The sequence below is a fragment of the Mirounga leonina genome, unplaced genomic scaffold (genome assembly GCF_011800145.1).
Source record: "Mirounga leonina isolate KUSES-001 unplaced genomic scaffold, KU_Mleo_1.0 Mir_126, whole genome shotgun sequence".
NCBI lineage: Eukaryota > Metazoa > Chordata > Mammalia > Carnivora > Phocidae > Mirounga > Mirounga leonina.
In genome coordinates this window covers 5,664,488-5,689,941 of record NW_023270314.1, presented here as the reverse complement: position 1 = coordinate 5,689,941, position 25,454 = coordinate 5,664,488, and the positions used below count along the sequence as shown (strand labels likewise).

Genomic DNA, 25,454 nt, shown 5'->3' with positions numbered 1-25,454 from the left:
ATAGACTGAAATTCTGAGGTTGAAAAGTACATAGAATAGAATAGAATTCCATTTCTCGGCAAATTAGGAGCTTCAGCATCTTGCTGACTGATTCAGCTGTGTCCTCATTTGTTATTGATTACCATGAAAAATGGTCTTGGTATTTAAGCATCCTGGATTTCTGGATTTTGGTTAAACCAGAGTTTACTATGTGGAATGTGTATAATTTTCATTTAAGTAATTACTCATTTTTATAAAGAAACATAGAGCTCAAATTTTATAAAAACTTGTATTTTGCAGATCCTTTTTTGATCATTCAATGCATAGTGCATTGCCCCTTGGAATATATTTGGCAACCAAATTCTGGATGTATGTAACGTGGTTCTTCTGGTTTTGGAATGATATCCTTTGGTTATAAAGGTCATATCTAAAGCAATTTTTGTTTGTTATTTAAATGAATATTTTATAATAATTTAACATTAGGACTGAACTACTTATGATTTGCTGCAGTAAAACAGTATTTCTAGGAAAATACTAATTGTGAACCAAAGTAAATATTGTTTTAAAATCTTTCATATTTAATAGTTTGCTTTTGAAAGCTGCTTTTAATGACTACATTAGTAATAATAGTAGCTATTATTTATTGAGTGTTTAAAGGGCATTTTCTTAAATACTCATTTGTACTCATTTAGTACACATTCTATATATTAATATTTTTATCTCCACATTTTATAGATGAGAAAATTTAAGCTTAAATAGGCTAAGCTGTTATCCTTGCCCAAGGCCACATAGCTAGTCCCTGATAAGGCTGGGATAGAAACACACACTAGTCTGATTCAACAACACGTATTCGAAACCTTTTTTACTAAACTGTGATTTTCATGTTTTAGTATCAAACTATTTTCTCTAAATACTTTCTTAATATCACAACCTTTTATTTTGTTGTGGTTGGTAACAGTTAATTTTCTCTTTTGCATTATGAAAAGCATGCAGTACTGTATCTTCAAATATTTGCTGATTATTTCAGTGTAGTATGCTTTTAAAAAGTAATAATTTGAAATTGTAAACATGTGTGTGTGCATGTGTGTGTATCAAAGAAATAAGACCAATGTCAAGTTTTGGATATTTTTATGTAGATGAAGCTCTATCAGTAAGACAGTCTGTTTTATTAAAATAAAGGCACATGTTTCACAAATGTCTTTTAATAAATCATTTTTTAAAACATTACCATAAAAAATATGATAGGTTTTAAATGGAATACAGTTTTTGTTGACTTATGACTGTTCTGAACAATTTTAATTAATACCTAGTTTCACTTCACAGTCTTGCATGTTACAGCACTGTGTTCTTTTTATTGTCTTGTGTTTTAAACAAAAAGTATTGAAAAACAAAAATGCTTATTTTGAGACTGAGGCACAGAACTGTGGCTATACTTGTCATTCTTATATTTTTATATCATTATATGATTACTTTCAGAAAGTATAGTGCTTAAAAAATACTTCCTTAGCATAAGTTTCTTTTGAAATATTTCCATGTGGCAGTTTTTGCTAGCTCATTCTGCCTTGTACTAAACTTTGACATAAAAATTGTTCTTCAAGGATTTATTAAACATTAGAATTTGTCTTATTGGAACATTTAGTCTAGGTAAAACAGATCTGCTTATTTTTGTTACCTCATCTATTTTAAATTTATAAAAAGCACTGACCTCTGAAATGACATTAGTATTCCAGACATATTTTCTCATTTTGTTACCTAAATTGGACAGTAAATTTTATATCATGAAAAAAGTCAGATTCACATCTCAAAATAATTTTAGACTGTTGCTGTTCTCTTAATCTATTGTGCATATAAGTGGAGAAAAGCAGGAAAATTAGTAAATTACAGATAATGAAAACTTCATGCCAGAGAGTTTTTATGTAGTCTGACTTGAATTTTTTCCTTTTCTTTCTTCCTTATTTGGAGATAGAATAAAATAGCTATGCAAGTTTCCAGAGTGAGTTGAGAATGTAAGAAGGAGATTTTGAAAGGAAGGTCAGCACAATAAAGCAATTTAACTTGCCCTATTTGAATAATTATGCCTTTAGAATAGATTGGCAGATAGTTCATTTTTTAGATGCACTGAACAAATTGCATGTATTTAATTTTTCAAATAAAAATTGTAGTATGAGAATACCAAGTTTTTATACTTGTCTGTGAAGGAGTGATGATCATAGTACTGTCTCACAGAATTCTTGAGAAGATGAATTTAAACTTAGGACACACCTGACATGTAAAAAATATTAAATAAGTGTGTGTTACTATCTTATGCATGACTTTTTGGATCATTGTGTCCACATAGGCTTTAAGTGCGCATTTACAATTTCTTTTATTCGTATGTGTGTATGCTGCTCATGGAATGTGGAATGAAATCACAAATAACTTTAAATTCTGATAATAAAAAAAAGCTTTACGCTTTTCTATGTTATAAAAGAACCAGATCTCTATGCCGTATGTGATTTTAGAGCTATATTTTTTTTTCAGTATTAAACTTTGAGGCCAGAGATAAGAGCTCAGGAAACCTATATAGGAAGGGAACAGAAAGAGCCCAGAATTATTTATAATGGAAGCACAAAGGATGTTAGACAGGAAAAGTCATAAGGTTCATGATATAAGATAATGATTAAGACAATGGAGTTAAAAATGGCAGCTCTTGTCAGGGACTGTCTCACTTGTTGACTTCATCCTCTTTGCTGTTGATTCTACCACTTTCCTCATGCAACTCATGACTACATATGTAATTAAAACTGATTAGACCAGTTGTGAAAAATAGAGTTACTGTCAATTTTCATTATATGTGGTGATTATGTTCTATGAAGTTGCTGCAAACATTGAATTAGCAAATACTAAACCTGTTGCTCCTAGGAGAAAAAGAAATGCAAACCTCTGGTCATAACATTTTTGTCAGCCAGTCAGTACATAACCTTGGTTTTATATGTGTTTCTGTATAAATATCAGATTTAATATTTATCATTGATTGATTGACATTGAACTCAAAGCCAGCTTGCATTATAACCCGTGCCTGAACAAAGCATATCTAACACACCTATTTTCTCTGTAAGGCACATCACAGCCCTCTTGTGTTTAGGAACATTAAGATAACACTTCAGCACTACCCTAGGAGACCATTTTAAATAGCAAAATGGCCAACAAAAAGCACAAATAGGCAAAACGTGTGACACAGAATAGACCATGAAAAGATACTTGTTTACAATATGAGAGCTAGGACAAGTAGGCTGACTGTTGCCTTGTTCAGCTCGGCTGGCATTGTGTACATAGGGTGACTCATAGTTTTTGCTACTTTGCATATATCCATGGATGACTGTAAAAGCACCATGAATATTGATTTTGGGATTACAAATAAATTTTAGCAAGTAGGCATGAGGATCAACTGTATAAACTTCATTTTAGTTTCTCATAATAGGATACCCAACTTATGTGTTTTGTGGTGTAATGAATTTTATATTGATATAAATTATTTGTCCTCTAACAAGTAAGTTCTTATTCTTTTCTACTGTTCATTAAATAATTATCATCTCATATATACCTTACATTTATTCAGTGCTTTTTGGTTTATAGTTCTTTCAGATCTGTTGTTTGACTTGGTTCTCAAAGCAGTTCTTTGAGATTAGAAAAACAAACCATATAAATCCTAATCCTGTTTTCTAACTGATGGAAGCGTTGAGGTTCAGAGAAGTTGTATGTCTTGCCCAAAGTCACATAGATAGGTAATTATCAAGTCTTGCCCAGCTTTTTGATCTGATAACAGTGTATCTTCAAATGTCTAATTTTATACTCTGAACATAATTTTAAGTTTTAAACCTTCCTGAAAAGCAACATGTAGAAAAAGCTTTAAAAATACCCTGAGTCATTCATAAATAAGTTATCAGAGATAAGATCTAAAATTTATTTACAAAGTTGTTTGCCATAGTACTATTTATAGTAGGGAAAAAGTGGAAACAACCTGAGTATCCATCCTGAATGGGGAATAGTTGTTATCAATTAGCTGTGTGTAGTATGGGATAAAATAGCCATTACAATGCTTTTCTAAGACTTAATGTGGGCTTATACTTAAGATGTAATAAGTGAAAAAATATTGATGTTAGGCTATTAGAAATTTTATGTCTAAAAATAAACTAGTTTTCAGTCAGGTTTTAAGTTAAATTAAGCTTAAACTAAAGATGGATATAAAGAACTTCTGGAAGCTGGTATGATTATATATATAAAAATGAAGACATTGCTAATTATCATTTTCACCATCTTCTCCTATACATTTTCCTCTTAAGCATTTTTTCCAGCCGTTTACGGCTTCTTCAGGTTTTTTTTTGTTTGTTTTTTTGTATCTTTTCTAGTTTTCTTACAATATTCTCTAAGCTTTTTAATACCTGTCTTCAGGTATCCAGTCACTACTTCTGTGAATTCTGAAAGTATTGCTGTAAATATTCTTGTATATCATTTGTGTGTGTGTGTGTGTGCACGTGCACATGCAGGTGTTTCTGAAGTCATTAAAGATAATCTCTAATTTATTTCTTAATTCATGTGTATTTGAGTACCGTGTATAATGAATGATGTTGTGCGGGTGGGCGTGTCTATCTTCCTTTTTGCTTATTAGGGAACTCATTACTCCAGCATACCCTTTCCTCACTCAGTTGCAGTGTCAACCTTGATATTTATCAGTTTTCCTGTACTCTATTCAGCTTATTGATCTCTGCTGTGTCAGTACTATTTTATTACTATAGCTTTCTCCTTCCTTCCTTGCGTCCTTCCTTCCTTGCGTCCTTCCTTCCTAACTTCTTAATTTCCTAACTTCCTTCCTCCCTCCCTTCCTCCTTTTCTTCTAGTACAGATAACATACAGTGTTATATCAGTTGTAGGTGTACAATATGATTCAATAATTCTATATATTACACAGTGCTTATCATAAGTGTACTCTTGATCCCTTTCTCCTATTTCACCCATCCTCCCCCCCCCCCCCGCCCCACCTCCCCACTAAAGCTTTAGTCTTAAATATCATGATCTGGTAGGCCATGTTTTCCAGCTTCTTTGTTTCTCAGGAATATTTTAGCTTTTTTGGCACTTTGTTCTTCTGTTCAGATTTTTTAGAATCAGCTTTTTAAGTTCCATGAAAAGCCTAATGCAATTTTTTTTTTTAAGATTTTATTTATTTATTTGAGAGAGAGAATGAGAGAGAGCACATGAGAAGGGGGAGGGTCAGAGGGAGAAGCAGACTCCCTGCCGAGCAGGGAGCCCGATGCGGGACTCGATCTAGGGACTCCAGGATCATGACCTGAGCCGAAGGCAGTCGCTTAACCAACTGAGCCACCCAGGCGCCCAAGCCTAATGCAATTTTGATTGAAATTCTATTTAAGTTGAAGAATAATTTGATGTTTAGATCTGTGCCATTACTAAGTAACGTAGACTGGTTAGCTTACACAAAGAAATTGATTTTCTCACAGTTCTGGATAAGGATGCCAGCATGATAACGTTCAGGTGAGGATTCTTTTCCTGGCCTACAGCCACCTCCTCCCTGTATCCCACATAGCAGGGGGAGAGAGTGAGATTTCTTTCTTCCTCTTAAATCTTATACAGTTACAATCCTCTTGGATTAGGGTCCTACCCTTATGACCTCATTTAACCTTAATTACCACCCTAGAGACTCTATTTCCAGAAATAGGCACATTAGAGGTTAGAGCTTCATATGAATTTGGGTGGGGGGGGTTAGGGAGTGGGACGTGATTCAGTCCACAGCAGAGGGCCAGGTGGGACTGATGAGAATTCTGACTTTATCTTCTCATCTGCATTTTCCATACTGTTTATACAAGTGGAGGTGGGATTAAGAACTACCCCAGGCAGCTTGCCTTACCAGAGTTGTCTTTTCTTGACCTCCAGTTGAACTTTATGGTATAGTGTGGCTTGTCCCCTTTCTGAAGTTGTTGCTGGTATTTTGCAGACAGTTGATTCATTTGATTTACTATTTTTGTTTTGTTTTGTTGGGTATTATGGTAAGTTAGAGCTGCAGTTCACAGCAAGCATCAAAATAACATCCAAGTAGATTAAAGAGTTAAATGTAAGAAAGGATTCCATAAACATTTAAATGAAAACATTGATGACACATACTTCTTTATCTAATTGGAGGACTATTTAAACATAAAAACAAATACAAATTAAAACAATAAAATAAGGTTTCTTTTGCTTCTAAAATTGACAACTCTTTTCTTTGCTCAAAGCTGATGAAAATGTAGTAGTCAAGCAGTATGTGATGTTAGTGGGATTTTAAGTTGGTGTATCTTTCTGGAAATAATCTGACAGTATAAAAATATACATCAAGCCATACCCAAAGATATTGTTCTCATAATATCTAAGGACCCAGTATCTTCTGCTGAGTGCATTGGAGAAGCAGAATAGCACAGGTAAAAAGAGCCTGGATTTTAATACCTGCTCTACCTTTAATTTAGTCTGCAACTTTGGACTACTTCGTTAACTTCTGTCTCAGGTTTGTCATCTGTAACGTGGGGATAGAGTTTTTGTGCAGATTAAATGGCATATAGTTGATTAATAGGTGTTGTTTTACTGATGTTCATAAAAACACTATGATCTCAATTATTAAAAATGCAGAATACCAAGTATAAAAGGAATAGTCCCTGGGTTGTGGAGGTGTTTTTGCCTTTATACTTTTTAGTATTTTCTGATTTTATAGGGAAAAAAATGGTTGTTTTAAACCTTTACAAAAAACAACCATGCCATTTGTGGAGAGTTTGTAAATTTTTGTTTGTAAATTTAAAAAATTAACTGGTGTGACCTATTACTAAAGCTAAGTTCAAACTACCATTTAAAGATATCTAATCTCTTTACCTTTAAAGATAAGCAAAGAAATTCTCTAAGTTCATGTGATATTTAATTCTTGAATATCCTATCCCTTTTAAATCTGTAGTCATTTCTTGAGCTGCTGTTTAGCCCCCTTGCAAATTTAATCCAGGCTTTAAGAGCCTGAGCTGTTTACATGTTAGCACCTTTTGAAACTTACAGTGTATAAAGGTCCTGCTCCTGAAAAATACCAGAGTTCAGTATTCTTTGCATGTACATTTACCCAGCTTTATTCTCAAGAGATTTTTAGCTGTTGATACTTGTACCTGCATAAAATCTTGAAAATAGTATTTGAGTATTTCAGATATTTTGTGCCTCAGAAATATGTTGCTCTAGCAACATTATTTTTCCTAGTGTTAAGTAGTTTTTGATTCCTCATTTATATTTATAAAGCCTAGTACATTTCTTATATTTTCATTAGGTAGAAAAAATGTAAACATAGAAACTTCTGTTTAGAGCAAGTTTATGAATACTTTTCTAAAATTAGGGTCAATTTGAATGTATTCAGAAAGGCAATGGAGAGAATTTAAAAGCAGTCTTTTAAATACCTGGGTGTGATATGTTAAGTGGTAGATTAATATAAAGACTTTAATGCATATAGATAAAGTAATATGTTAATAACTTTGAACATGAGAAGTCCCTTCATTTTTGATCAGAAGAAATAATGATCATTTAAAAATAATGTATTCACTGAATTTTTAATGCATTACTGACTTTTTTAAAGTGTCAGAAAGCTTATCCTACATGACTTAAAGTTTGTAAAGAAATCACATTTTTACTTTTTATATTCAGTTATGAATATAATTTAGAAGCGTATTTATTTCGATGTAATAATAGATAAATCAACTTGTATTTTTTTCTTGGTTGGTGTTCCCTGTGTGTGTGTGGTAAAATTTTACAGATTATAAGTTTCCCTATGATAGTAACTCATTTATCATTGCTTCTTTGGATTCCTTAACTTCAGGCACATCTCAACTTTTTATTTATCCATCTTCCATTCCTTGCCAATAGTGTTGCACTTTTCTACAATTTTGGAAAATCTTGGAAATCAGATCCAGGGATTATTAAAGCTACAGAAGAACAAAAGAAAAAGGTAGCAAGATAGAATCTAACTAGTCGTATGTGTTTAATTGCCAAATTATCAGTATTTATACCAGATATTAGAGCACAAAGAAAGGAACTATCTTTTAGAACATAAAAAAGTTTCAAACCAAATTGAGATTCTGCATAGTTGTTGCTCACCCTTGGAACTCCTGAATGCCTGTCCTTACACTTTCATGACATTTTAAAATTTCATGTTTCTCTCCTGTATAAGAATTGTGATTGCTTTGAGGGATGAGTACAGCATTTTAAACATCTCTGAAAACCCTCAGCAGATAATATGAATTCAGTAAATGTTTATTAAATGACTGTGTAACTGGAAGGTCAGTAAACTGGTTGATAGTTCAGATACTCTGTTTCAATAACATATATATATTTATGTCTGTGTTCAATAACAAATATATGTGTGTGTGTGTATATATATGTAAAATCCAGGGCATCCCTTATTAAAGCCCAGGTACTTTAGGAAACCAAATTTACAGTCCGAAGGTGTCCTAGAAGTAGAGAATTAGATTAGACTGGAGGCAGTTAAACTATGTTAAGAGCTATTTTATCCAGTCTCTGAAAACAAAACAAATCCTGATGAATTATTACTGTCCACAATAAACTAAAACAGTGGCAAGTTCTTAGGGTCTAATCCCCCCTTTTCTAGCCCGCATAGAGATTGCTATCCTTATGTTTACAGTATTCTTCAGACATTACTGCTAATTGGTTTGCTAGGTTTTCTTAGTCATAATCCAGTTCTGAAGATTAAGGTCTTTACTGAACTTAAGTTTATTTTCATGTCTTAGTCATCAAAACCTATACAGACCAGTTCTTAGGGTAGGTAACTTAGTTTTATTCTCAGAGTATTCCCCTAAGTTTAGAGTTGCATTTTCATATACCCAAGAAATAAAATTTCTATATTCATATTATAATAGCAGAAGTAAATAAATAAAAGATTTTATTCTGAGCAGAAAACATTGGTTAATTAAAAATGAACATCATGTTTATTGATTCATTTGATGGCACTATAGTTGGTGAACATTGTTGAGTTTTGAATAAAATACATATATTTTTTTAATTCACAGACAATAGTTGAACTTGCAGAGACAGGAAGTCTGGACCTCAGTATATTCTGCAGTACCTGTTTGGTAGTATTTTTTTCTTTATTCTTCCCTCTCTCCTCTTCACATAGCAATGGGATAGCATAGAAGGGGTGGGGAACAAGAACAGTTTCTTCTGCTGAGCACATTTCATGCCCTCCCCACTCCCTCCCCCCCTTCCGTGGCGACATTCCTTTTAGACCATAGTGTAAGGAGAAAGATGGTAAAAAGACGTCTCCTCCCAATGTGCTTGTTCCCCCTGATGGTAGACCTTGACTGTACTTCTGATTCAAGGTACCATTCATTCGTATTCATCCTTAATCTGTTTTTGCTTTTAATATAACTCAACAAAGAAAAAACTAAGTAATAAAATATTAAAAAATCAAAGGTTTATTATGCTTACCTAATATTGTTTTCCTAGGTATTTTAGGAAAAAATTTATTCTTATATTTAGAGGTCACATTGGGAAAATCTGTTAGCTAACTTAAGACAGCATGGCCTCTAAAATGGTTCTGTTTGAGTAGTTATCTCTTTGTCTTAGAGGATTTATGGAACTTTGAGCACTGTTTTATCATTGATATTAAAAGTTGTCATCTTCAGGACATAAAGATATAAATGAAATTAAATAGCATTTACTTATGGGATCAGGTATAGTAATACATTATTTGTGTTATTATTATGGGTATCAAATTTCTACAGAATAATACTGTTTTGTGTTTTAATTATTTTCTGCTAATTTTTATAATTCTTGAAAAAATATATAAGTTGCCACAGTGTTAAACCATGTTTTCCTACATGGAAATGGAAATAATCCCTAAATCATCCATGAAACTAAATGTCCTTTTATACTTTTAAGTTACACACTATCACTGAACTAATGTCTTAACATGTAAATAACAACAAGAGAATTGACTTAGTTTGGGATCCTGGAATAAGTCTTTGAAATGGAGCTCTAACTCTACAGATTCTTTAAGTTGTTCCACCTAACATTCCATTCCTTAACCAAACAGTTACAATTTTGAATACTCAAAATGTATAGTGCTTTACTTTTGGTAGCAACTTTAAGGTGCTGACTAGATTCTTTTGAATTTTCAAGCATTCTTTAAAAAGGTTTTTGTTTCTGTGCTTTACAATGGTTAATTTACAGGACTGGCACCTTAATGTTCAGAACATTTTTATATTCTGCTGTTCTCTGGACATATTATTCCATTCCACAAAGCCAAGTATGCATTGCTCATATGTTTGCCATGTGGCAAACAAATTCTTTATAGAGTCATTCAGTATGGTTTCATTGTTAAATAAATATCTGATGGCAAGAACAAGACTTTCTATCCTTCTAGCATAAATGTTTTATTATATTATTGTAAGCCGTGTACTTCTGGATAGATAATTCGGTGTTGTAAAGAAAAGAGCATATCCAATTATAAAATAATTCAAATTGGCAGAGGTATTTGTCATTATATGGGTATCCTTTCCTTTGATAAAAAGACAGGTCCCTAAGAAGCCACATGTAAATCAGAATTTCCTAAAAATGAATTACTCTGTAAGTGAACCGAGGAGCCTATCATGTTCAGGAGCCTTGTGTCAGTCTTTGTTTAGAATTCACTGACAAGTATTGCCCAAAGGGCAAGTATAGCTGAGGGTTGGAAGTGGGGATAAAATTTAATACATCCTTCTTCTTTCTCCTAAATAGATGTAGTTTCATATCTGTGGTAAAGAATAAGTGACCCTTTATAAAGAGCCCACAGATCATTTTAGTACGTGTAAGGACTGCATAGTCAACCTGTGCTTTTTCTTAGTGCCTCAGAATGATATATAACCTTATGCAAACTGGTGGAGAAATGGCAATGCTTTTCTGAAACACCAATGAAGGATGTTACAAATTTTGTTTCTGGCATGGGTTAATAAATAGCTCTTGTCATGTATCCAGCATTAGGACTAGCAGCCCTTCAAAGATCAATAATGAGTTCTTTATTCACTTGGCTGATTCAGAGTGATGTAGAGTGAAACATTTCACAACACCTAGAACAGTAAGGCATCATAAACATGAATTCCTTATTGCCTGTCAGGAGCTGAATAATGAATATATTTTATGTTTTTGAAGTAATAGGGACTACCTAAATTTGCTAAGCATGGTGTACTTTCTTAGATGGGTCATGAAGTTCAGCAGAGATGTTGTACCTTAATCTGAGATTTCAGGAGCCACTGAAAGAGAAAGGTGTGTGTACACTTACTGGTTTTTGTTGGATTTGTTAACTTTGGGAAGACATTTTATTAATGATTTTGAATTTTAAAAGCTGCTTTTGTTCACTTCTAATTTGGCCTTCCTTTTACTAAGGAACAGTTTCATTTCGTTAAACAAGAACCAGTATCATGACCATTAATCACAATAACTTTTCATTTAGAAGCCTGGAGAGTGATGTTTTTATTATTCAGAAACTTGAGGGATGTGAATTAAATATAGTACCATTCATCATAACAGCAAATTGGTCTTTGAGTCTTAATTATTTTTGTAAAATGATGGTTCTACCCCACCCTTAGGCATTTATATTCCACAGTAGCCTTATCCTTTTTATCTTTTTTGTTGCAGTTAAAATCTCATTTAACAAAACAGTAGTGGTTTTTGTTTTATTTTATGCCTCTGGAAATATAGTTTTGTTTTCTTCATAATTGTATTTTGAGAAAATCAGTGTTCAGCTTTCCTTTCTTCGGTGTAGTGCCTTTCATAATCTTTTAAAATGCTTATTAACAGATACGGAAACCAGTGAGGTCCAAACATTGTGGCGTGTGCAACCGCTGCATAGCAAAATTTGATCATCATTGCCCATGGGTGGGTAACTGTGTAGGTAAGTTTTATTAATAATTTCTAAGTGCATTGTTCATTTAAGTTATTCTAGATAACTAATGAAGTCCAGTATTAAAGTAGATGGTAGAAACTTCATTCCTACACTCTACGATAGCCCTGCTCTCCTCTGCCCCCCAGTTAATCTTCTGGTTGACAAACAGCAACTCAGTTGTGAGAAAAAGGGGGGGAAAAGTTATAAAATCAGTGTCTAGAAAAGATTGATATTTCTCTATCAATTCTTTCTGGTGCCTATTCTTTCCTATTTTCTTTATTGGATAATAGTGGAATCAATAAGGATGCAGAGACAGTATTGCTTTTTAGTTAAAGTGGAAAAAGTTAAGGCAGTAAAAATATTTGGAAGGATGTTGTGTACAGAAGCAGAGAGGAACGACAGATAAAAACTCTATATACCTCAGTGTTCAAGAGTGGTGTGGTCTGAGGAGGTGAACTAAGTGGTCTGAGAGATGGCCCTGGGTTTTTATGAGGTGACAACAGGGAAACATTGCAGAGATTGCATGACTGTTGGGGAGAAGCCTTTAAAAAGTTGGATTATAAAATTTATAAAAGTAAAGATAAAATAGGTTATTTAAAACCTCACAAAGCAAACAGTAGGTTAAAACTCAAAAGTTGTGATTCATTTGGTTCATTGGGACTTAAGAATCAATGTCATGCAGTCATCACATCTTTGTAATTATAAACATTCTTATTTTAAGACTTCTTTTTAAAAAGATTTTTTTATTTGAGAGAGAGAGAGCACAAGTGGGGGCGGGGAGAGGGAGAAGCAGGGAACCCGATGTGGGACTCAATTCCAGGACCCTGAGATCATGATCTGAGCCAAAGGCAGATGCTTAACTGACTGAGCCACCCAGGTGCCCTTATTTTAAGACTTTTATTAAAACATTTATTTTCCTGAAGAACATTTTGTAAAATAAATAATGTATATCATTATTGTCCAAATTGTATCATTCATGGCATTCCTTTACCCCCATCCCCAAAAGGCGCATTTCCAGTTGTTTTTTCTTAGCTGAAAAAATTGCTTCTGTGTTGTTCTTTAGGTGCAGGCAACCATAGATACTTTATGGGCTACCTATTCTTCTTGCTTTTTATGATCTGCTGGATGATTTATGGTTGTATTTCTTGTGAGTACAGTTAGCTTTTTACTTTCTTAAAACAAATGTTTGTGTACTTTAGCTTACCATATTAACAAAATATGATAATGACAAAACTAAAAATTATGATTTGGGGCACCTTATTACAATGAAGCATAAAGAAAAGAACAGATGTAGAACTATAAATGTGTTCAACATACAGTATAAGCAACAGAATTATCAGTTAGCTGTGTTTTAATATGTGTGTCCTTTGATGGTTTAATAGGCTTTGAAATGCTTCTGGGTAAAATACACCAACATTTTTCACATCACATGCTTGCTTTACTCTAGTAGCTTACAGATTTTGTGACTATGCTAGTTGCTCTTTAGTATCAAACAGCTGGGAATATGCAGTTAGCTTCGCACAGAACTTGAAATATTTCAAAAAGTAAGGTGTAATTATTGCCGATTAGAGAATATTAAGAGGTGTTAGAAGATAGGTTTTTAGGAATAAGTTGTCATTCACTTGATCATATGGGTATAAGGGCAGTGATGGGTTTTTATTGCATTGAGAACATGATTCTCATGAAGAGTTTAAATGAAGGTATTAGTTACTATGCTTCAGGGCTTGGTGGTACTTAGCATAAATATGTATTAAATCCTGGCTTAAAAATAAGTTGTGGAAGGATGATTTCCTAGTCCTCCTGTTTTCAGACATATTAAAAATAATGTCTGTTATTGCCCTGATGAAAAAGGCTACTTTCTCAAATACAGATTAAGAGAGAGAAAGATTTGGTCAAAGATCTTGACTTAGTTTCTGGCCCAACAAACCTGAGGGAGAACATGGGCCTGCTAACAGCCGAAGTTCCCGCTAACAGCCGTAGTTCCCGCTAACAGCCGTAGTTCCCGCTAACAGCTGAAGTTCCCGCTAACAGCCGTAGTTCCCACTAACAGCTGAAGTTCCCACTAACAGCCGAAGTTCTCGCTAACAACTGCAGTTCCCGCTAACAACTGTAGTTCCCACTAACAACAGTTTTTTATGGCAGCAGCTCTAAAAGAAGAGATTTTTGTTTTGGAAAAAGCCCTCCCTCACCAAGGTGATCTTTTTGTGTTGTACGTACCCACCACCCCAAAAATTTTCACTTATATACATATATTATCTTATATTATATAGAGGTAATGTTAACTATTGTATGTATGCAAGACCAATCCAGATAAAAACTGTGTATTGTTAAAATACAGTAGTATTTTTTTTAAGATTGGCTGGTGCTTTTTCCATTTCTGTCTTTGCTGTGTTTTTTCACTAATTATGTACTAATTTTTCACTAATTATGGGGTTATTTAAGAGTATAAAAAAATTTGCATTCCAAGTCATTGGCTAAATGTAGACTTTTGGATCATGGCTTCTAAGTGGTGCCTGCTGCAGATGCCTTTGTGAAGTGGTTGGATGAGTACTGAGTAAATGTGAACCTTCTGTTCTCATTTTAGACTGGGGACTCCACTGTGAGACCACTTACACCAAGGATGGATTTTGGACATATATTACTCAAATTGCTACATGTTCACCTTGGATGTTTTGGATGTTTCTGAACAGTGTTTTTCATTTCATGTGGGTGGCTGTGTTACTCATGTGTCAGATGTACCAGGTATGTGCAAGTACAGGATTGATTCTTCAGTGCGCTAACTGAAACCTCTTAACACTTCATTCCTTGTGAAAAGATAATAATGCATTCTCTTTCTAACCACTTCTGCTTTTCAAGGATTAAAATTTTCAATTTACTTTACTTACTCTTCCTTTATTCTTTCTTTATGTTTCCTTTACTCTTCCTTTCTTTTTCTCATTTCTACCTCCCACTTCCCTTCCTCCTCTCATTTTGATATGAACTTTGTTCTTACATTATGAATTTTCTTTTTTTATTTTAAAATTTTATTTGACAGAGAGAGAGCACAAACAGGGGGGAGAGGGAGAAGGAGAAGCGGGCTCCCCGCCCCCTGTGGGGCTCGATCCCAGGATCCTGAGCTCATGACCTGAGCCGAAGGCAGACATTTAACTGACTGAGCCACCCAGGCACCCCTGAATTTTCAGTACTACTTTTGACAGAACTTATTTCTGTTGTTTCTGATTCAGATATATCCAGTTGGATATAGGTGTGAGCTTAGATCGATGATGCCATTAGTTTTGTGTTTATTAGTAATGTTTTATTACCTACAAATATCAATATTTATTCAGGAACCTTTTTTTAATTAAGGATTTTTTTAAAAGCTCAATTTTTAAGGGGCTGATGGAGAGGTGGTCTGTGTACATAATGTCCATCTCTCCCCATGCACAATGCCAAATAACCTGTTTTTTAAACATTTGTCCTGTTTAACTGGCTACTTTTCACAAGAGTTCAAAGTGATATCATGTAAACTAGCTTGATGATCTCCTAATGGAAAAGCAAAAACAAACTTCATCATTTTTTTCTCCATCCTGGTCCTCTTGAGAATTAACTTATTTCACATTAATACTTATTTTACATCAGAGAGAGTTAATGGTTTGCTTTCTCTTACCTTTTAGATATCATGTTTAGGTATTACTACAAATGAAAGAATGAATGCCAGAAGATACAAGCACTTTAAAGTCACAACAACATCTATTGAAAGCCCATTCAAGTACGTACATGTTTATAAATTTAGTATTTTATTTTGGCATATAACTTAGCAAATATCTAGTGAATACATCAAAGAGAAATGCCATCTTTAAGTATGTCAATAGGATATGAAACAGGGAATATTTCTTTTGCTTAGCAATATGTAAAATAGCTTATAAATCCTACTGAATTCTAAGATTTCTGCCAGACGTAGCATTGGTTAGTTTACTGTAACTTTAAAATTCATCACATTAACTATATATAAATTCATGACATTCTTTTTTCTTAGTTGCACAATCCAAACTCTATTGACCTACTAACATTTAGTATAAACATGTATTATTATACATTAACAATACAGCTTTAATATTGCCATAAGTTTCTACAAATTTTTGTTGCTAAATGAATGTATCCACAGAATTAAAATATGATTTTAAAAATACAGTCAATTGAAATTCATATTTAGGGAAATTTTCTAGACTCTAGGGCAGCTACTTTTCAGTTCGAATTATTTTATTTGCCCTCTGCATGACACACAAATTTCCAAACATGGATTTATTTTTCCTTTTTTAAATTGAGGTATAATTGACATACAACATTATATTAATTTCAGATGTACAGCATAATGATTCGGTATTTGTGTATATTGCAAAATGACCCACACGATAAATCTGATTAACATTTGTCACCAACCATAGTCAAAGAATTTTTTTTTCTTGTGATGAAAACTTTTAAGATGTGTCTTGGCAGTTTTCAAGTATGCAACAGAGTAGTATTAATAATACAGTGCTGTTCATTATATCCCCATGACTTATTAATTTTATAGGTTTGTACTTTTTGACTCCCTTCACCCATTTCACCCACACCCGACCCTCAGCCTCTGGCAACCACCAATTTATTCTCTGTGTCTATGAGTTTGGTTTTGTTTCTTTGTTAAGATTCCATATATAAGTTAGATTATATGGTTTTTGTCTTTATCTTTCTAATTTATTTCACTTAGCATAATGCCCTCAGAGTCGATCCCTGTTGTAACAAATGGCAAGATTTCCTTTTTTATGGCTGAATAGTAGTCTCTCTCTGTGTGTTCGTGTGTGTGTGTGTGTGTGTACACATACACATACATACCACATTTTCTTTACCCATTGATCCATTGATGGACGCTTAGGTTGTTTCCGTGTCTTGGCTGTTGTAAATAATGCTGAAGTGAACGTGCAGTGCATGTATCTTTTCGAGTTAGAGTGCGTTTTTCTGTTTGTTCCTTTTTTTATTTTTTGAGTGGTTTTTTTTTTGGATAAATACCTAGAATTGGAATTGCTGGATGATATTGTAGTACCATCTTTAATTTTTTTGAGGACTTCTTACTGTTTTCCTAGTGGCTGCACCAGTTTACTCTCCCACCAATAGTGCACAAGGGTTCCCTTTTCTCCACATCCTCACCAACACCTGTTATTTTTTGTCTCTTTGATAATAGCCATTCTAACAGGTATGAGGTGCTATCTCATTTTGAGTTTGATTTGCATTTCCTTGAATATTAGTGATATTGAGCATCTTTTCATGTATCTGTTGGCCATCTGTATATCTTTGGAAAAATGTCTATTCAAATCTTCTGCCCATTGTCTAATTGAGTTTTTTTGAGTTGTATTAGTTCTTTATATGTTTTGGATATTAATCCCTTAGTGGATATATGATCTGCACAAATTCTTTCCCATTCAGTAGGCTGCCTTTTCATTTTGTTGATGGTTTCTGTACAGAAGCTTTCTATTTTGATATAGTCTGACTTGTTTATTTTGCATTTGTTGCCTTTGCTTTTGGTGTCATATTAAGAATTTCACCGCCAGGACCCCTGTCAAGGAGCTTACCACAGGTTTTCTTCTAACAGCTCTATGGTTTTGAATCTTGCATTCAAGTCTTGAGTCCATTTTGAAGTAATTTTTGTGTGTGGTGTAGAATAGTGGTCCAGTTTCATTTTTTTGCACTTGGCTGCCCAGTTTTCCCAACACCTTTTATTGAAGAGATTGTCCTATTCATTCATATTTTAAATATATATATTTAATCTTACATTTTGTTTGATGTTGAGTAGTAGCTTCCTAATGAAATAATGAAATATTTAAAACTTTTGAGTTTTACTCAAGCTATTTGCCTAGCATACAAACTTTTAAATAAAAGCAAAAATAAAGGAGTCAGTTGGGTAATTTTGAGAATTCTCCCATAGGCACAATTATTATATAAAATGTAAAACTGTGACTGCTTTTCCAGAGATGTTCTTGAAGTCCTAAAATTCCCTGAACTTATCCTTGACATACCTTTTCTTAAATTGTTACTTTTAGATACATTGCCAGCTTCATGCTATTTATAATTACTTTGTTTTACTTTCTCAATTTTGGATATAGTTTGTCTCCTTGCCAAAGAGCCACCCATCAAGGAAAGGTTTTATCAAAAATTACATATGACACAGGAATGAAAGAAATGCAGATTTGAATAACTTTAAAATATCATTGTGTAACCCATTAAATTAGCAAAAGAGAGAAGAAAAATTAGTGTTGGCAGAGCTGTGAAGAAACACGAATGCATATATATTTTATAGAGTTATAAACAGGTTCTTTCTGGCAAGTAAGCTGAGTTTTTAAGTTTAGAAAAAAATACATTTAACACCAAAATTATATTAAATTCATATATTAAATAATTGTACTAATAGACTTTTTCTTTTTCTTTTTGTTGGGGGGGTGTTTTAGCCATGGATGTGTAAGGAATATTATAGACTTCTTTGAATTTCGATGCTGTGGCCTCTTTCGTCCTGTTATCGTGGACTGGACCAGGCAGTATACAATAGAATATGACCAAATATCAGGATCTGGGTACCAGCTCGTGTAGCAACATCTTTATCCTATGAAGCATATTGCTGAGTGGTGCCTGAAAATTGTGTCTGTCCGTGTCTCTCTCACACTCGAATCCACATTTTTTGAACAATAGCATGCTATATGTAGGGCTAACAGTGAATTTTACAGTCTTTTTTCCAACACTTTTATTAACAAAAGTAAACATGGACAGAGCACACTGCCACTTCTGGGAAGAATAAAGATCATAAAAGGAATTTTAATGGTTCTTAATGTGGGAATTCACAACACACTCAACTTTTTGGTTTTGTTCTCATAACACTTTTCATGAATAAAGAGTGAACTTATTCTGGTGACAGACATGGTATACTGATCAGAAATGTTCGATTCTAGCTAACACTAAATTTATGGTATACAGCTAAATTTTATGATGCAATCTACTATGACTATTGCATTTAATTCCAAGAGAGTTGTCTTAAATTGATTCAGGCTAGTATTATGTACATTTTAGAATGTACATGTAAATACTGTGATAAAAATCATGTGGTTTTATTAGGGTTCTACTGTAATATGTCTTCAAGGGCACAAGAAAATAATGTTCACAAAAATATGTGCTAACAATATTTTATTGCCATCAGCTGTTGCAGTATATCAGCTGATATATTTCTAGTTCAGTGAAATAATTTGTAGTAACCTTGCTCTGAGGTTTTATGGTCTGATAATAAAGCACTTGCATGAGTATAGTAAGTCACGTTATTTTGTTCAAACTTAAAAGCCCTACTAAGTGCATGATACACCTCATAGAATGTATACTAGCACATACTATCCAGTAAAGCTTAAATTAGAATTTAATTTGATGTGCAAACAGTCCAATTTTTAAGAGTTGAGGTAATTTCAAGGCAGAACAAATAAGTTAATGCAAAATTCTCAGTAATAGAGATAAATGGATATACTTCTAGAATTCTGAGCTGCAAAATAAATTGTAGACAAAATAATGGAGTTTAGCTAAAGATGGAGCATGATCTCTGTACATATAGCACATGTGAATAAAAGAAAAGCTAATGGTATATTCTGGTTTTTAAAAAGTGACCCATCAGAAAGAATTTAATCCTCAAGATTATTTCAATTTTCCCAGTATTGAATGTTTTAAAATTTGTTAATGCTGTCTGAAACAATTTCAGAAAGATTTTCTTATTGTTAAATGTGATGCACTGATCAGTTTTTGTTGCAGCATTTCCATACTCTCACGGTGAACTATTAGTCACTGCTTCCATAAATATTGTTTACAGAGTGAGACTTGGTTTAGTCCTCTTAAGTGCTGTAGCAAACTGTGGTTCGAGCAACCTGTGGCAAACCTGTGAGAGGGAATGGGCTTGGGGGAGGGTGGGAGAAGGGTGGTCAGACTGCTGACAGATCCTAGACCAGTGTAAAGATTGTGTATCTGTATATAAATAATTTATCAACTAGTTTTCTCTTTGTGTCTCTATGTGTTAGTGTATTTAAAGCTGCTCATTTCATTTTATCCAACCAAAAAGAAAAGGGAGATAACTAATGAGCTTCTAGTGATGTTCAATATTGCTGTTAATAGGCATTATACCCTGCAAGTTCACTGCATGTCTGATGCTTGGTAAAATTCGTATTCTCTGTAAAATGCAGATTAAAGGTATTAAAGCAATCTAGTGGTATACCCGCCCCTTGCCTTAGTAAGACGAGCAGTGAAAATGTATATAGTTGATGTTCAGTATTTCCAAGTACCATTTTTATATAGTAGTTTCTTTGACCATAAGTCACACATCAAAAAGATTACCTTTAGTGTATTTGAGTGTTTTAATATTAGAAAATTGGCATATGTACTTTATTTTTGAAAAGGGAAGAGAGGGGTGTGGGGTGGCAATAGCATTGTGCCATTTTGTCATAGAATGTAAAAAATTGGTTAACTTTACAAATGTCTCTGCTAGTTTTGACTACTAATTGGGGGAAATTTTAGATAATTTTTAAATTCAAAGTTATTTATAAAAGGCTAGAATTTCTTTTAATTTTTTTGTATTTTGAGCCACTTCACGTGAAGACTCAGTTGCAGTTTTTATTGAATACATTTTTATTAACAGTCGAATACAATGGTGGCATTCTCAGAGTTTGGATAAGAGTGTTGTTACCATGTTCTTTCTTTGTGGTACAATATTCTTTTCAGTGCAAAAGAGATGTCTTTCAGTTAAACGGAAAAAATCCTCTAGATCTACAAGTACATGGAACATGTTAGCACTGTTAATGCTTTAGTACTAACCATCTCACAGCACTGGTGAAATCCGTAACTTAGAGATGGTCAGATGGTCAGGAGCCAACTATGCAGCAGCGTACTGTACCGTCTGTTTACTTATTTTGTAAGTCTTGTGTGTGGAACCAGCTTAACCCGGTTCTAAAGTTGGTATGAAGGTGACCCTTCTGGGAATAGTTCATATCAGCTTCATTGGATACTTTTAGCAAATAGGAACTTACTTCTCAGCCCTGAACATGCATTACTTCTTTGGAGGTTTTTTTTTTTCCTTCATATTTTTTGTTGTTCCCAGGAGTTTGTGTGAAATACTAATAGGCATAAAACAGCATCATTCTACTTAAGCTATGGGTATTTTTGTTTTATATTTTCTTTATTTATAACTGTGCCAAGTATTATTTTGCTACTTACCATGTTACTCTATGGAAAGAAAAACCTGTAAAGTGTTTAATAAATTAGCTCTCCTTACATAAATTAAATCTGTCAAAATTTTGTAAAATATTAATCAGAATAAATATTGACTCTTAAGTGTGTGCTTGTTTGTTATTTCGCTCCGTTCACTTCAAGAAATTGATGAAACACTGGCAGTGGTACCTGTGATATGAAAAGATTATTCTGTGTATTTTTATCTGGGTCAACTAGGATTCACATGGCAGGACTAGAAATTAGCAAAAGTAAAAGGTGGTAGCATTCTTTCAAAATATCCAATTCTGTGTGTATGTATGTGTATGTAATTAATACTTTTTAAATAAAAGCAATAAATTTGTCGTTGAGAATTTTGGATTCCAGGGCGCCTGGGTGGCTCAGATGGTTAAGCGTCTGCCTTCGGCTCAGGTCATGATCCCAGAATGCTGGGATCGAGTCCCCCATCGGGCTCCCTGCTCAGCGGGGATCCGGCTTCTCCCTCTGCCTCCCTCTTTCTGTCTCTTTCTCTGTCTCTTATGAATAAATAAATAAAAATCTTAAAAAAAAAGAATTTTGGATTCTGTAGAGTAATTAGAATGCTCAGGGATTGTAGGACTCTCCAAGTTTTAAATATAAGTATTGTCTAAAGACACTGTGGTGAAATTTTGGAAAAGGAAACCTATCGAACATTGATCTCAGTTACTTGAAAAGCTGTGCATGACAACTTCTTTATTGAGGAATTTAAAAAGCAAAATTTGTGAAGGGACTCTTTCCTGCCTGTTCAGAGGATTGTTTATGGTTTAACTGAGAACCCAGTGGTATTAAATATTTTCAGATTGGACTGATACTCATTTCATAATTATTTTATGATACTTAAAGTGATGCGTACAGAGCTGTGTAGAACTCAAGTAACAATATTTTGAACAAGTGTAAAAATGAAGCAGATTCTACAGCAATCCATCAGTTTTCATTGCAGGTGCTTTCTTCCTCCTTAGCCCTTTCCAGTTTGGTAGATTGTACCTAACCTATGATAAGGATATTTGGTTCTAAGGGTTTATAGAGATAACTGGAAACAAGTGATACATATCAGGACAAGAAGTCTTAGCTTCTTGTCAAAAAGTAAATCTTCAGTTCCATAAAGTTGTTGGTATAAGAGTTATTTATTAAATATCTTTATGTGATGTATAAAATAGAAAAGTCTGTAATTCCAAGTAGAATATTCAAAATGTTCCTTGATCTAGGTCAGCTAGGTCACAAGCTCCAGGAAACCAGATGTGCCTTTTTGCCTTTGGAGTATGAATTTTTTACTCAGATAAATTTTACAAGAGTATCTATCATCAGACATTTATTTGGGTTGAAAAATACTTTTTAATAGATAGCAGTATTTCTAGTACTCAGAAGGAGGAACTGTTTCCATTCAAAGCATCAGAAAGCCTCATTGCTGCTGGTGCTGCTTGGATCTGTAGGTTTACAGTTTTTCATCAAATTTGGAAAAATTTCAGTCATTATGTCTTCAAATATTTTTCCTCCCTTGCCCCCCTGCTTTTCAGGAAACTCCCCAGTTACACATATATTAGGCCACTTGGGATTGTCCTACAGCTCACTGATCAGTTCATCTTTTAAATTCTTTTGTCCCAGTGTTTACTTTGGATCATTTTTATGTCTTTAAGTTCACTTAAACTTTTTCACTTATATTGTTTAGTCTGTTGTCAGTACCATTCAGTGTATTTTTCATCTCTGACATTATATAATGTTTTCACCTACAGTGTTTGATTTAGACCATTTTTTATATCTTCTGTATCTCTACTTTTTTGGAGCTATGGAGTATACTTACAATTAACTTTTAATATCCTTACCTACCAATTTCACATCTAGGTCAGGTTAGGTTGGTTTTGATTTTTCTTCATTATTATGGATCGTATTTGCTTGCTTCTTGGCATGACTAATAATTTTTGATTAGATTCCAGACACTATGAACTAGGTGCTGGATATTTTTATATTCGTACACAAAGTGCAGAACTTTGTTCTGGGATGGAGTTATTTAGAAGCTTCAATCCTTTCAGGTTTTATTGCTAAGCAAGATTTGTTAGGTAGGACCAGAGCAGTGTTCAGTTTGGGTTAATGATTCCCCATTGTTGAGGCAAGTAAGACACGTGTGCTCCATCTAAAGCCCCATGAATCATGTTTCCTCATCTCACTGGTGGGAATGAACAGGTACTATTCCCAGCTCCGTATGAGCACCAGTCTGTGTTCTAAGTCTTTCAGTTGGTTTTTTCTCTGGTCTTGGATAGTTACCTTACATGTATGCACTATCAGCACTCAGCTGAAGACTTGCAAAGTGGGGGTTGGGTCATAGTGTGCATGTTTGTGGAGTTTTCTGTGCAGATCTCTCCAGTCCCTTGAACCTTAGTTGCCTTGGTCCCTCTGGACTCGGCTCAGTCTCAGCTCGGAATGCCTTCCAACCCCACCTGTGTTCTCCCTCTTTGCACTCCAGCTACACCCTAGAAACTCCCAAAGCAGTCAGTTTTGCTAATCCTAAGACTAATCTCATTTTCCCCATAACTGTTCTTTGTTGCCTGTTGTCCAGTGCCTGAAAACCATATTTTTTTCATGTAATTTGTGGTTTTGGTTGTTTCAAGTGAGAGGGTAAATCTGGCCCCTGTTGTTTTCACTTTGCTTTAAGTAGAAGTCTGAGTTAATATGTTTTTTAAATTTTTGTTTTAATTTCTAATATGGAAAATATTGGTAGATGTAATTGGTCATAAGCAAAAGCTCCTTGGGGTCCTCAATAATTTAAGAATGTAAAGGCGTCCTGAGATTAAAAGGTTTGAGAACGAGTGGTCCAGACCAACATTTCCCAGTGCTTCCTTAAGATGTTAGTGGTTCCATGGACAACTAATTTGGTGTAAGACTCTCAAGTTAAAGCAGACTTCTCAACCACAGGCTCTCAAAGCCTTCAATATGCTGGTGTGTCACATATGTGTGTGTGTGTGTGTGTGTGTGTGTGTATGTGTCGATATGGATTGATAGCAGTACTTGCTAAACTTAACTGATCTTGAAGAACTTTTTGGAACTAGAGTTGCCAGCAGTCCTCCTCAAATATACCAAACCAGCACAAGGGGCTAAAAACAATCCCAAGTGGGTTGTTTTAAAAATAAAAGTATATATTTCCATACAGCACTTTAATATCACATTTGGATTACTTTGGGGCTACCCTATTGACTTACATCCAGATGTTGAAAGTGATTCCTCCCAGAGCAGTCTACTCAAAGCCAAATTCCCTTTTCCACTCCTGGAACCACTGGTAACTAATTTTACAGTTTGGGAGGTGTTGTGTCATGGCTCCCAATTTAATAATAATTTTAATTATGAGTGGATGTCTCAATTGTTTATTGGGTAGAAATCTCAAATGACTAAGCACCTGGCATTTAGAGTGTTTTCCTCTCAGATATCTATGTGTATCTCTGATTTTGGAAACTTGGTAGGTATGGGAAATGTTGGTTCTGTGTGGGGAACAGTTTAATATATACATTTTGGTTATCTATAGCTACCTAATGAACCACTCAAAAATTTAGTGGCTTAAAACAGTATTTTTATTCACAAATCTCTAGTTTGGTCAGAACTCAATAGGAATAGCGTGCTTTGTTCCACTTGGGTGTCAGCTGGGATGGTTCAAAAACTGGGGACTGGAATAACCTGAAGGCGTGCTTACTCATGTCAGCTGATGCTGGCTAATGGGAGAGATCTCAGCCAAAGCTATGGCTATAATTTCTACATGTAGCCTCTTCGTCTGGTTTGGGCTTCCTCAAAATATGGTGGCTGAGTTCCAAGAGTAAGCATCTAAAGGGAAAAAGGCAGGCAAAAGCTGTACTGTCTTTTCTAACCTAGTCTTGTCCATCATATTGTGCTAGTTAAAAATGAGTCACTAAGGTTGGCCTTTATTCGGGGGGTGGGGGGGTGGGGCGGGGAATTAGTCTTCATGTCTTGGTGGGAATGTCCAGGTTTTAAAACTACCACATAGAGAATTAGAAGTTACTCCGTAACTCTTCTTCAATTCAGCCTATCTCCATTTATTGCTGATTAACTTCCCCAGTCTTCTTAACAAAAAGGCCTTCCCCTCTGCCACAGTGGAACTTGCCTTATAAGACCTATATGAGGCACTGAAGGCTGATGCATGAATTCCTTCACTTAGTACATCCTCCAGATTGACTTCTTCCCACTAAGTTTCTGCTTATGTTTTTAATGTCCTACATAGCACACCCTGTAGCTTTTCAAAATAAGCAATATAGTATGTTAAAATAGGCTTTGGGAAAGA

At 34.2% G+C, this 25,454-nt stretch overlaps 1 protein-coding gene across 2 annotated transcripts in view; it reads left to right on the top strand.

Moving 5' to 3' along the window:
* The window catches only part of ZDHHC17 (zinc finger DHHC-type palmitoyltransferase 17), a 93,435-nt gene extending 72,040 nt beyond the window's left edge, over window positions 1-21,395 (top strand). The window contains exons 10-17 of one of the 2 annotated variants that reach the window (XM_035002089.1): window positions 280-380; window positions 7,848-7,972; window positions 9,051-9,113; window positions 11,818-11,911; window positions 12,966-13,049; window positions 14,487-14,644; window positions 15,556-15,650; window positions 18,361-21,395. In XM_035002089.1, the coding sequence (XP_034857980.1) occupies window positions 280-380; window positions 7,848-7,972; window positions 9,051-9,113; window positions 11,818-11,911; window positions 12,966-13,049; window positions 14,487-14,644; window positions 15,556-15,650; window positions 18,361-18,499 (859 nt within the window). In that variant the 3' untranslated portion in view covers window positions 18,500-21,395. The remainder of the gene's footprint in view (window positions 1-279; window positions 381-7,847; window positions 7,973-9,050; window positions 9,114-11,817; window positions 11,912-12,965; window positions 13,050-14,486; window positions 14,645-15,555; window positions 15,651-18,360) is intronic. The other variant, XM_035002090.1, reaches the window with a different exon arrangement.
* The last annotated feature ends 4,059 nt before the right edge of the window (window positions 21,396-25,454 follow it).